Below are 12,014 nucleotides of genomic sequence, written 5' to 3' on the forward strand. Positions count from 1 at the left end.
GAAACCTGGCGGGGGAGGGCGCCTTCCTACAGGTGGCGTCGCTGCCCGAGGGCAAGTCGCTAGGCGAGATGTCAGCCTCCTTCCTCACGAAGAGCGTCTTCTCGACCGAGGGCCGCTTCGGCGCGTACGGCGCCCCCACTGACATCAAAGTGCTCTCCAAATCGGAGGCGGGCGCCATGCGGCTGCTCGAAATCAGCTTCGCGGCGCTCAGCCCAGGAGGGAACGAGGTCCGCCCTCTGCCCCGCGACTCTGCCACGCACGCCACGACCACAACCCGCCCCCACCCCTTCTCCCCAGGTCCCTCGCCGCGCGCTCGTCGCCGCGGTGCAGCCCGAGGGGTCGACGGACGTTGTGATGCTCGTCGGCGGGAGCACGACTAGCGAGTGGAAACGGGCGGAGCCGCTGCTGCGGAGCCAGGCGTCGAGCTTCAAGATCGCGCGGGTGCGTCCAACCAGCATCAAGCGCAAGGCCAAGAACGACTATCGCTTCGAGAACCAGGGCGGGCTCAACGAGAGGGGGTCCGACTCGGTGTCCAACCTGGTCGACGGCTTTTGACAGGAGGATTTGTGTGAGCTCTGGCAGAGACCCCGCAGGCGGTGCACACAAGAGCCCCAGGATTACCTCCCTGGACCCTGCACCCGGACGTGAGATTTCTTTTTGAGGTACGAGTACACAACGAGTCCCGCGACCCGCGCGGTCAAACCTGGGGGGGACTAGCGCACATAGCCGCTCTTGGGACCTACGGCTTTAATACCTCTTTACGACGTCTTACGAGCGTTTAGCTGCTTTACCTTTTTACGGGGTGTGGAGGGTGAGTTGAACAAGGGGCTGTGCGCCGGGCCCTCCTGCTCGGCTCCAGCCGGTAGACAAGTCTTGTCATCAACAGAGTAGATGGATCTGACCTCGGGGCCGATGTGACCAAGCGCTGGTAGCGTGGTAGCGTGGTTTTACCTCACACCCATGTGGTCTCACAGTGTGCCAGCAGTCGCCGAGCAGTGTCGCTCACACAAGCCGCAGCACAAGTGACTGAGGGCCAGTGAGGGCGAGCCCATCGCTGTCACAGCGGTGGCAGCCGCACAGTAGGCTGTGTCAGCTGTGCAGAGTGTGTGAGCAGCAGAGGAGCTGCTCTCCAGGCTTCTCTGTCGCAAAGAGCTGCATGCCACCGAAAGCGCTGTCGAGGTTCGCCGAGCGCGGCGCAGGTTGAGGGACACCGTCACCGACGAGCGCGTTGGAGTATTCACTCCGGACAAAGACGGCCACACGCACACGAGCTGCGGTCGTGTGGCCGTCATAGTGGCGAAGGGTGTGGATGCTGGGTTGAACAAAAACGAGGGACGCGACCCACCTCGCCACAGACGGTCCCGCGCCTCGCCGCTATGACCGCTGCACGGCCCGTACCGTCCGCTGTGCAGCGGTCTTTGTCCGGAGTGAATACTACAACGCGCTCGTCGGTGACGGTGTCCCCCGATTTCGCCGCGCTCCGGCACCGCTCCGGGACGCACGCCGGCGAAGCACGTCAAGCTGCTGTACGGCCCCGGAATCGCCTCCCCTCGCTTAGCTAGACTGAGAGTTATTGTCCACATGGTTAGTCTCTACAATATACTCACTGACACCCCCCCCCCCTCCCAGAGCTCGTCCCGGTCCGCCACGGCCATCCTCGGCCTCCGGAGGGCCCCCGGCCGCGGCGCGGTGCGGCGGCGTCACAAATCCGACGGCAGAGCACCGGGACGCGGTCGGGCGATCTGAGGTCCAGTGAGGCGTATGCATTGCCCATCCAGGGCTATCACATGGACCTATCAACAGGCGCCTGCGGCGGAGCAGGAGGGCCCGGCGCACAACCCCCTGGTCAACTCACCCTCCACACCCCGTACGTAGAGCCGTAGCTGCGGTGTAGCGCTCCCGGGGGGGAGATTAAAGACGGAGAAAGAGTGCGGCTCGTAACGTACACAGTCACACACCTCGTGATTTTTGTCTTCGACTCTCTGTCGTTTCATCGCATTTCACGACGTCGAACCGGCGTTCGTCTTTGGCCTGGTGGGCTCGACCGCGCCCGGCTCGCTCGCCGGTCTGCGCCGTGGCTGGTTGCGATTGGCGCTCACCCTGAGCGGCGCCTCCTCGCCCCCCTGCAACGGCCGGCCCAACGGCCACCTCGCGCGCACATGCTCCACGTCCGGCGCGTCGGTCAGGCCGAGCTTGAGCCGCTCCGCTGCCGCCCACGCCACCATGACGCCGTTGTCGGTGCAGAGGCGCGGCGGCGGCACCACCATGCGCCACGGCGCGCCGTCGTCGCGCGGCGAGGGCGTGCTCGCGCAGAGCTCGCCCAGCCTGTGCGGCGGAGACGGAGGGGAGAGCACGCGTCAGGCCGTGCGACGCAGCGGCCGGCCGCGTCGGCAACGGTGCATTCGAGCAGTACTGTACTCGAGGAGACGGAGCCGAAGGGGCGGGGGCGTGTGCCACCCCAGAGTACGACTACCCGCGCAAGCAGCGCGGCTCTGCGTCCCGCATCTAGGCCCGCCCGACCGCCGCCGCAGCTCAGCGTTGGCCGCGACGCCGCCCGAGAGGACGAGCGTGTCTGGCGCGCAGCCGAGCGAGTCGCGCTCCTCCGCGAGGAGGCGGAAGGCATACCTGCGGGGACGCGTCTCGGACACGTCACGGACGCGGGTCGTGGACATGTCCGGCGAGGAGGCGGACGGCGCGCGTCAGCCGCATCTCGAGGTGGCGCAGCGCCGCGTTTTGAAAGGAGGCCGCCACGCCGGCGCGGAAGGCGGGCGAGGCGCGCTCCTCCTCGCTCGCCCTCTCGACGGCGAGTCGCACCGCCGTCTTGAGCCTGCGGTGATACGCCAGCCTCAGGGCGGGAAGTCGGTGTTGTGCGGTGTGTTCAGAGCACCGCGTGAATAGGAGGGCTGCATATACAGCCGAAGACAGCGGAGTACGGCGGAATACAGCTGAATACGTGTCCTCTCGAGCGCTAGCTGGAGTCGAAGACTCCGTGCTCCGCTTCTATAGGGGCGTCCGCCCGGCAAACGAAAAGTCGAAGGAGGGCTTGTTCCGCATCGGCACCGGGAGCGGCGTCGCCGACGGGTCGCCCTCCCGCGCGAGCGACTCGAGGGCGGGGCCTCCTCCGCCGCCGACGGGCAGCTCGAGCAGCCTCGCCACCTTGTCGTACGCCTCGCCGAGAGCGTCGTCCAGAGTCGAGCCGATTACTTGGTGGTCTCCAATCCCGCGGGTGAGGAGGAGCTGGCAGTGGCCGCCCGAGGTGAGTAGCGTGAGGAAGGGGAAGGGCGGCGGCGGGTGGCACGCAAGCCGCGCCATCAGCACGTGCGCCTCGAGGTGGTGCACCGCGACGAACGCCTTGCCGTGCGCAGTCGCCAGCCTCACTGCCTCCTCGCAGCCGACCCGCAAGCATATCTCGAGGCCGGGCCCGACGGTGACGGCGACGGCGTCCACCTCGGCTGCGGAGGAGAGGCCGGCGCGCCGCAGCGCCAGCTCGACCGCCCCGCCCAGCGCGTCGCGGTGTGCGTCGCGCGCGATCCCCGGCACGACGCCGCCCCACGCCTCGTGCAGCTCCGCCTGGGACGCGATCGCCTCGCCGAGGATCTCGCCGTCGCTGCGCACGACGGCGACGCCCGTGTCGTCGCAGCTCGTCTCGATGCCGAGCACGGTGAACGGCTCTCGCAGCGGCGCGCCGCCCGCCCGCCTCGCGAGGCCGCGGGCGCCGTCCCAGCCGACAGCCTTTGGGCGGCCAACGGCGGCGCGCGCGCAGGCGCGCACGGCGGACGCGCGCGGCGGGCGCGCGAGCGGGACGGCCGAGCCGACGAGCAGCAGCGAGGCGCGCAGCGAGAGGAGGGGGTGCATGGTATCGCCCTGGAGCCAGCAAGAGCGCGAAAGAATTTAAACAAAAGAACTCTCTCGCGCGAAAGAATTTTACAACCTCTCAGGCCGTGGGGTTTTCACACCGTTCCTCCCTTGGGTTGTGTGTTTTCTTTCTTTCTTTTTTTCACACCGTTCAAACGCGGCCCAGTAGCGTCCTCGCGCCTCGCGCATTTGGCTGTGTGTTGCCGGCACTGGGGCCTCGGGAGACAGCAAAAAAAATCTTTGAAATGGGCGTCGTCACGGCACAGGCAAGTTTGGGCCTAGCGTGTCCGAGGGGGCATCCAAGCTCTGTTCACAGTGAACACAGCCCGCCCGGGCGAGGCGCGACTGGCTGGCACGGCGTAGGCACGGCCTGTCACGCTCCGCGGCTGACCTCTTCGCTGCTCTCCACCCGCCAGCTCGACCGACTCGACCGCCGAGAGGCTGGGATCGGCCGGCGGCGCGACGCGTGGCCTGTGCTGCGGCCATCTCGGACGTTCAAGCGGCGCCAGCCAGCGGCTCGGCCGCGCATCCTTCACACACGCCGCCACGACCGGGATGAGAGGGCCCGGTGTCGAGTTCTGGTGTGATCTGAACGTGAGGGGCAGCTGTGGCCACAGCAGGTCCACCAGACGGACCTCAAAGCTTGCCGTCGGCGTGCTGTCGTGGCGAGAGCGCGAGACCGCTGCAGAGGAGCCGAGTGCAGTGACGAGCCAGAGGCTACCTGGGTCACCAAGTGGTGGACCTTGCCCATTCTGAGCAGGGCTGTGCTTTGGTGGGGTTGTGCTTGAGCATGTGTGAGGTGGGAGTGCGTGCCGGCGGCGTCTGTGAGCTGTATCGTGCGTGTATGAGGCCGTAAGAGCCGTGGTATGAGCCAGAGTGGGCTTCATCATCCCAAATAAGGACGGTTCGGGACATATCAGGGTTGATGCTGATGGGCCTGGGCCAGGAAAGCGACAGAGAAGGCGAGGTGGTGAGCTGGGAAGCCGCTTTGTCGGCACCTGGACGTGTGTCGCGCGCGGATTGAAAAGTGATCTGTGATCTGTGATCTGTAAGGGTCCTCCGCAGGCGCATTTTGTATACCGAGGCGGTGCCCGGTGCCGAGCGCAGGCAGAGCCCACAGGTCGGACCTTAAGACAGCATTGTAGATCCCTGGGCGAGGGTGATGGAGGGGGGGGTCCGGCGGCGGAGCACCCACCTCTCCCGGCGTGCCGGGAGGCAGGATGTCATCCCCCGTGATCCAGGCCGCCCCGTCGGAGGTTAGGGGTGGTAGGCTGGTACGCCGTCCCTGCCGCCGCCATCACTAGCCGCATTGGCTGAGACGACCACCGTGCGTGATGCGCTCATGCATCGTGATCCGCGGATCTGGCGTGTCCTGGCTCAGGTCCTGCTGCGGATTCTGCTCGGCCCTGCCACCCCGAAGAGCTGACGACGAGATGCGCGACGTCGTCGGGAGGCTGCTCTCGCCGACGGCGCTGCTGCGCGTCGTGCCGCGCATGAGCATCGCGCCCATGGCACTGCCGGCGCACGAGCAGTACCTTGCGGACGTTGCACAGGTGATGCCTCCGCCTGGGCTCTCCGCCGTGGCAGCTCTCCTTGTCGAAGCTCGGGGTGAGCTCTCCTCGTCGAGCCGGGCACTGACCCGTCGCTGCACCCTCTCGTCGTGCCTCTAACCACGTCGTCCGAAGGCGAGGTCACCGGGCTGCTCCGCTGGCCCGGTGCCGGAGGGCCGGCCTCCGCCCGAGGCGCTGCTCGACTTCCAGCTGTTCGGAGCGGTGGACGTGGATGAGTCGGACACGTGGGAGGTGCGCCCGGCGGCTGCGCGCCTCTTCGTCGCGGCTGCTCCACGGGTGGCGACGGCGGGGGTGGCGACGGCGGCGGCGGCGCCGGCGGCGGAGGCAAAGGCGGTGGGGGCGATGGTGGTGGTGGTGAAGGCGGCGGTGGCAAGGGTGGAGGCGGCGAAGGTGGCGGCGGCGCGGGTGGCGGCGAGGGCGGTGGCGGCGCCGGCGGCGGAGAGGGCGGCGGCGGCGAGGGGGGCGGCGGCGATGGTGACGGCGGTGAACCCCTCTCCCACCTTACCCCCTCCTTGGCCCTCGTCCGCCTCGTCCGCCTCGTCCGCCTCGTCCGCCTCATCCGCCTCATCTCTGGGAACAGCGTCTCATCCGCCCCGAGGCTCCCCTCTTGTCGCTCCCTCACCTGCCTCGCCATCATCTTTTTCACCGCGTCCGTCGTGACCTTATTTTGCTCTGGTATCTCCTCTTCCCATGTCGCATTCGTGCCGAGGCCCGGGGTCCCCTGTTTAAATTCTTTCACCACGGCAGTCGCAGAGCAGATTGTGGATGAGCTTGCCTGCGGCGAGGGCGGTCGAGTGCACGGAGCTAAGTGCCTCGCCGTCCTCGCAGGAGTCGCTTAGGCGGCTCCCGTGGTGTTAGTGCCGGTGCGCGCCAGTCCCGTGCCCAGTGTCGTGCGAGGGAGTTTTGTTGTAAAAGTGCTGGCGCGACGCGATTCGTTTCGTCGCAGCTAGCCAGGAGGGGGCTGGCGCCTTCCTGAATGCGATCCCCATGCGGGATGATATGCGAATGGAGACTTGGGCGATGCGTCTTTCAGTGCAGCGCCGCCTCGGACTCCCGCTCGATGTTGCCTGCCAGGCGGTGGAGGCAGGCAAGAAGGCGCCAAACGGCAAGCCACATCAACCCGCGTGCGAAGCACGCGACAAGACACAAATTCCTGCTCAAACGACTCGTCAAGACCCTTCGCTCGGCGTGGGGCATGCTTATCGAGATGGAGCCGACTGCACACCTGCTCAGTTACAGTAACCCAAAACAACCTGACGTGGCGGCGGCGAACATCGGCGACGGGCATGCGCGCCTCGTTGGCGACTTGAAACTTACGAGCTCGCTTGCGTGCAAGGGTGGCGACCGGCTCGGCTGGAAGGGGGCTTTTGTCGCCTTCGGCAACACCGAGCGGGGGCTGCTTGACTTAGTGATACGGCTGTAGGGCATGCTGCATGGCCACGGCCGGACCGCTGGGCGTCCTGCGCCATGGCCCGCTTGTGTCCCTTCGGATCTCGAGTCGACGGGACGACGCCGGCGGCGAGGAGGCGAGGTTGGCCTCCGGTCTCCCTGCGGAGAATCATACCCTCGAGGGGCCACAAGCCCTGGTCGAAGGCGGCGGCGAGGGAGCGGCCTCGGCCGTAGAGGCCGGGCGGGAGGCGATCGTGAGCGACGCCGGCAGCCGCGATGGCGTTGAAGGCGGGAAGGCGGCGGCTGGCGCCGGCAAGGGTCCCACGCCGGTGAGCGGAGGTGCCATGGCACAGTGTGCCCATCTCGCCGATGGTGAGGACGTCAGTGGCGACGGCGGCGTTGCCGGCGACGGCAACGCACTCCTCGACGAGGTAGCGATCGTACTCGCCTGGCTGTGCAGAGGCGGTAGATTCGCGCACGGCCCGCTGTCCCTTGCCTTGGATTTGAGGCTGAGGGGCTGGCTGCGGCGAGCGTGCGGCGGGCGGCTGGATGTGCTCGTGCCCGGAGGGGGGGAGGCGCACAGCGGTCGTCTCCCAGAGCCCGGCGGTGGGTTTGTCCCTTCCCCGTGGGGCGGCGTGCGCCGGCTCGACCCAACCGTGGGGGAGAATGAGGTGGGCAGCCTCGGTGAAGTGGGCAGGCGCAACATGATTGCGGGCTGCGATGCAGTATGCAGCGAAGGCATTGAGTTTGGGCGGCCAAGCAGCAAACGCCCGCGACCGCCAGGCGCCGGCTGAATCACGCCCGGCAGCCTTGCCGACGTGGTCATCGTGCCCGCAAGAGAGGCCGTTGAGTTGCTGGACAACCTTCCCGACGTCGCCGTAGTACGCGAAAGCGGTGTACTTTTGAACGGAGGCGCCGAACTCGCACTGGGCAAAGGCAGTCAGCTTGGCCCCGAGCTCGTATAGGCGTCGGAAGCCGGAGGTGATGAAGAGAGAGCCAGACCCGCGGCCGTTCTCGTCGAACTGCCCGCGCAGGCCGGAGATCTCGACACAGCGTGGCGCAGGGTGTTCAACAATGAAGGAACTGTTGTGCGCGATGCACAGCTCAAGGATCTCGAGGACGCGCGCACGCTCGGCGTTGGCCCGCCGTTGCTCGCCGACATGAGCAGGGGGCAACTCGCTCTCAGGGATCCCGTCAGGGTGTTGGAGGGAGAACAGGGCTGGTGGATTAACATTAACACACCTCAGGGGCAGCTCTGACTACAGATCGTGCCAACACTTGGCGCAGAGGTCGGTGTTAACACAGTTGAACGGCAGTCCCAAAACAAGCGTTAACACAGCCGTTAACACGGTGTTGACACACGCTCCGGGTAAAACCCGGGTATACCTGCAAAAATCCGGGTATACCCGAGAAATACCTGGGTCCGCGTCAATGCCGCGCGCGCCTACTCCCAGGGCCACTGCGCCAACTGCAGCGCGCACCGTCTGCTCAAGTACGCGCACCGCACCATGTGCTGCCGCTACAATGCCAGAAAGCGGCTGCGGCGCAGCGGCAGGCGCGGCTGGCAGGTGGCGGTGCGGACGATGCGGTCGTGCCGACATTCTGCTTCAAGATTGATGCGGTGCTCGGCATGCGCTTCTGCGAGCCCGAGCAACTCATCGCAAAGAAGCGGCGCAACAGGCTGGCTGCTGCCGACAAGGCCGTGTGCTACCTCACGCGAGGCACCTTCAAAGAGGACAGCAATGACGCTGGATTCATCGACACGCGCTGGGTGGAGCTCGAGGAGCTGTACGAGAACTGTGGCAAGACGCCGCTGAAGAATGCGCTCAAGAAGTACCGAAAGGCGGAAGAGGAGGATGTGGATGCAGCGTTGCCGACTTTGAGGAGGGCGTCGAGCACGAGGGATAATAATGAATCTATGGGACATGTTCGCAATCGCAGCTGCGGGTGTGAAGTGAATATGCTAGACGGCGGGTCAACACCTCCCGAGGGGCGGTGTTAACACGTTTTAACACCTCTACGGCTGTGGTGTTAACCGTTAACGTGTCAACACCGTGTTAACGTTAATCCACCAGCCCTGAGGGAGAAGAGCGGCGGCGGCAGGTCATCCCCGGAGTTGCGGCTGTACCACCGGGATATGGAGTAGTAAGCGCACTTGGGGGAGGTGATGAGGGCGACAACGTTCCCGGCGGCAATGGGGCCGAGGATCTCGGTCTCGAGGAACTCGTCGAGGAAGATGTCGTGCCTCGGGTCCTCCGCGTGGTCAAAACAGGCACAGGGGATGCCGTAGTGGGCGAGGTGCGCATGCGGCATGTGCGTAGAACGGGTTGCGCAATGTGCGGCATCGTGTTGAGGGCTCGGGAGGGCAACGACGGCAGCGTTGCCGAGCTTGTACAGGGGCCTCAATCCTGTCCCCGATGGGGTGCGCCTCTCGCCGCGCGCGTAGCAGTCGGCGCGCGGGTAGCCTCAGAGATGCGCAGAGCGAGATGCGGGTATCAGCAAACCAAGCCCTGGGCTTGGATGGGCGCGGCGAAGCCGCGGCGCAGTGGATAGCGTGAAGAACTCGAGATCGCTGGGATCTTGAGCCGCCGCTGCCACGTGCAAGCCCCACCCGGCTGGCGGGTGGACCTAGGGGCGTGCCGCCCTGCTTGCTCTAGGTGAAACGTCTAAAGGTCGAAGATGCACGGAGGTGCGACCAACTCAGCACGACGGGCGGAGAAGTCGGGCACTAGACCAGGACTGGGAGAGTGTGAATGGAGGGACACGTGTGGTTCAGACGCCCCATCGGGAGAGGACGACCCCGGCTAGAGTCGCCGACCACACCCACAAAGAACCCTGCACAAAGATCGCACGGGCGGGGACCTGTTCCTTTTTACCCATCTCACAGTAGAGAGGTGTCCGCTTTATTTATTTATTTATTTAGCGGGGGGGGGGGAGCGCCCGCCGTCCGTATTTGAGTCGTTGAAGCGATCTTCGCCCGAGCACAGCGCTCAACAGTGCACTCGTTCCCTAACCTCCTACAGATAATGTTCGCTCGCGTGTTCGTCCTTGCTCTCTCGCTCCAAGGCGCCGCCGGCTTCAGCTCGACACCTGCCTGCGAGCCCTGCGAGGTGCGAGAAACGCACACCCGCCCAAGCAATCCCCATCTCTTGCGCTTGCCGCATGGACTCGAGGAGACGCCCCCACCCTACCCCCGCGCCGAATTAGGTTGGCATGGCAGACTGCCCGACGTGCTGCGGCGACATTTACACCGAGACAAACAAGTACCAGGGCCAGAGCTGCTCTGAGATGATTCTTGACAACCCGTGCGACGGTAGCTACTCTGGCTGGTACGGCCAGTACTGCTGCACGACGTGCTCCTCGCCTGACCAAATGGTCACGGGCTAAGAATCCCGCACCACCAAGTGGCAAGAGATTGAACTGGGTGGGCACCCCGCGCGCACCCCCGGAGCCCGGTGGACCGTGGACAGCGCCAGCGCGCGACCACGGTCCCATTACGGCTCCTAGCACGGGTAATAAATAAAAACGGACACCTCTACTGTGAGATGACTCTCGTCTATCTGTGTGACGCCTCTAAAGCCGTACTCGAGCGAGTGCCGTGTCGGCCACAAGGAAGAATGTAAAACGAACTCGGCCGGGCGAATCCCACGCGCCCCGACGCGCCCAGAGAGCGCAGAGGCTGAGTGCATGCTATATTGTAGTAACTCAGACACACCGACGTCGCGCCGCCGCTCACACCCCACTTGCGGTCTCCAGAGTCACGGCCCGTCGTCCGATTCCCCCATCGCGGCGTTGAACTGGGCCTGCGTGATCTTACCTCGCCGGAGCTGCTTCATCAGCCGGGCCTCCCGCGCAAAGTCGTCCTCGTCCGCCAGCTCCTCGGCGCGCGCAGCGGCCGCCGCGGCCGCCGCCTCGGCCGCCGCCTCCTTTGGCGACTTCCTCTCCGGCCGCGCCGCCATGCCCCCCTTGCCGCCCCCCTTGCCGCCCCCCTTGCCGCGGGCGGACTCCTGCGCGCCGCCGCCGGCCGCCTCCTCCGCCGCGCGCGCCGCCTTTGCCTGCTGGCGGAGGCGCTCGCGCTGCTTGTCCTTGTAGCGCACCGCCTCGAGATCGACCTGCGCGGCCGGCGTGAACTCGACCCACGAGCCCTTGCCGCGCTTGCGCTTCTTGCCGAGCTCGCGCACGCGCGGCAGGCGCAGCAAGCCCATCGCGGAGGCGAGCGCGCCGAGGTCGAGCTTGTCGAACACAAAGACGTACCGGCAGACGTGCTCCTGGTACGCCTTGAGGAAGGAGACGTACGCCGCGGCGCCGCGCTCCATCACGGCGCGGTCCGCCACGGCCAGCCGCGTGAGCGCCTCCGCCACGGGCGGCGCGGAGGGCTCGGGCTCGCGCGGCTCGACCGGCGCCTTGCGCACCGCGAGGAAGTGGACGTACGCCTCCTCCTCGGGCCGCAGCAGCAGCAGCGCCGCGCCCGAGCGGCCCATCCGGGCGGTGCGGCCGACGCGATGCACATAGGCGTTCGGGTCCTGAGGGCCAGTGCAAGGACGTGACACGGCCGTGTCCGAGGGCGGGACTACCCGCGCAAGCGGCGCTCGGCTCCTGCGGCGCGTCGAACTGCACCACCCAGTCCACGTCCGGCAAGTCGAGCCCTCGAGCCGCGACGTCAGTGCAGAGCAGCACCGCGCCCTGCTGCTGCTGCGCAAAGGTGTCAAAGGCGCGCCGCCGCGGCTTGGGCGACATTTTGCCGTGCAGCGCCGCAAAGGAGGCGCCGCGCAGCGCCGGCAGCTGCGGCAGCGTCGCAGAGTAAAAGGCGACGCACGCGCAGGTGAGGAAGTAGACCATCACCTGCGCCAAAAGTGGCGCGGACGATGTGTGCCGCGGAGGTGTCGCGGACGTGTCACCGACGTGTCGCGGACGTGTCACGGACGTGTCGCGGACGTGTCGCGATGTCGCGGACGTGTCGCGGACCGATGTCGTTGACGGGTCGGGAGGGAAGGGATGTGAGGGGGTGGGGGGGTGGGGGGGGGGGGGGGGGCCCCCCTTTGTCCCCTCCCGGGAACCCCACCCTGAAAAAAGGGGAAAAATTTTGGGAAAACCCCTCCGCCTTCTGCGAACCCCCAGGAGCTTACCAAACAAACGGGGGACGGGCGTCCGGGGGAAAACTCCGGCGGCGCCCCCCGAAAAAAAAAACCCCCCCCCCCC

General features: G+C 66.5%; 4 protein-coding genes across 4 annotated transcripts; 2 read left to right on the top strand and 2 right to left on the bottom strand.

The window, feature by feature from the left end:
• On the top strand, window positions 1-764 carry EMIHUDRAFT_446402 (hypothetical protein). Its single transcript, XM_005760221.1, has 2 exons — window positions 1-227; window positions 298-764. The coding sequence occupies exons 1-2, from the start codon at window positions 69-71 to the stop codon at window positions 553-555; spliced, it is 417 nt and encodes a 138-aa protein (XP_005760278.1). The 5' UTR covers window positions 1-68; the 3' UTR covers window positions 556-764.
• A 1,236-nt stretch (window positions 765-2,000) lies between these two features.
• On the bottom strand, window positions 2,001-3,855 carry EMIHUDRAFT_77185 (hypothetical protein; the record flags this gene model as incomplete). Its single annotated transcript, XM_005760222.1, has 4 exons — window positions 2,001-2,304; window positions 2,521-2,597; window positions 2,692-2,845; window positions 3,026-3,855. 4 exons carry the CDS (start codon window positions 3,853-3,855, stop codon window positions 2,001-2,003), a joined length of 1,365 nt encoding a protein of 454 aa, XP_005760279.1.
• A 5,986-nt stretch (window positions 3,856-9,841) lies between these two features.
• EMIHUDRAFT_249336 (hypothetical protein) lies at window positions 9,842-10,202 on the top strand (the record flags this gene model as incomplete). Its single annotated transcript, XM_005760223.1, has 2 exons — window positions 9,842-9,925; window positions 10,023-10,202. The coding sequence occupies 2 exons, from the start codon at window positions 9,842-9,844 to the stop codon at window positions 10,200-10,202; spliced, it is 264 nt and encodes an 87-aa protein (XP_005760280.1).
• A 371-nt stretch (window positions 10,203-10,573) lies between these two features.
• On the bottom strand, window positions 10,574-11,654 carry EMIHUDRAFT_249337 (hypothetical protein; the record flags this gene model as incomplete). Its single annotated transcript, XM_005760224.1, has 3 exons — window positions 10,574-10,678; window positions 10,913-11,338; window positions 11,436-11,654. The coding sequence occupies 3 exons, from the start codon at window positions 11,652-11,654 to the stop codon at window positions 10,574-10,576; spliced, it is 750 nt and encodes a 249-aa protein (XP_005760281.1).
• Window positions 11,655-12,014: the final 360 nt, after the last annotated feature.

The sequence above is a fragment of the Emiliania huxleyi genome, assembly GCF_000372725.1.
Source record: "Emiliania huxleyi CCMP1516 unplaced genomic scaffold EMIHUscaffold_766, whole genome shotgun sequence".
In the NCBI taxonomy this organism is placed as follows: domain Eukaryota; phylum Haptophyta; order Isochrysidales; family Noelaerhabdaceae; genus Emiliania; species Emiliania huxleyi.

Excerpts from the sequence above, each read along its gene's own strand:
- EMIHUDRAFT_446402 (XM_005760221.1), top strand. The coding sequence starts at position 69 with ATGTCAGCCTCCTTCCTCACGAAGAGCGTCTTCTCGACCGAGGGCCGC. Across the intron at positions 228-297 it reads TCAGCCCAGGAGGGAACGAG|GTCCCTCGCCGCGCGCTCGT; the intron begins GTCCGCCCTCTG and ends CCTTCTCCCCAG.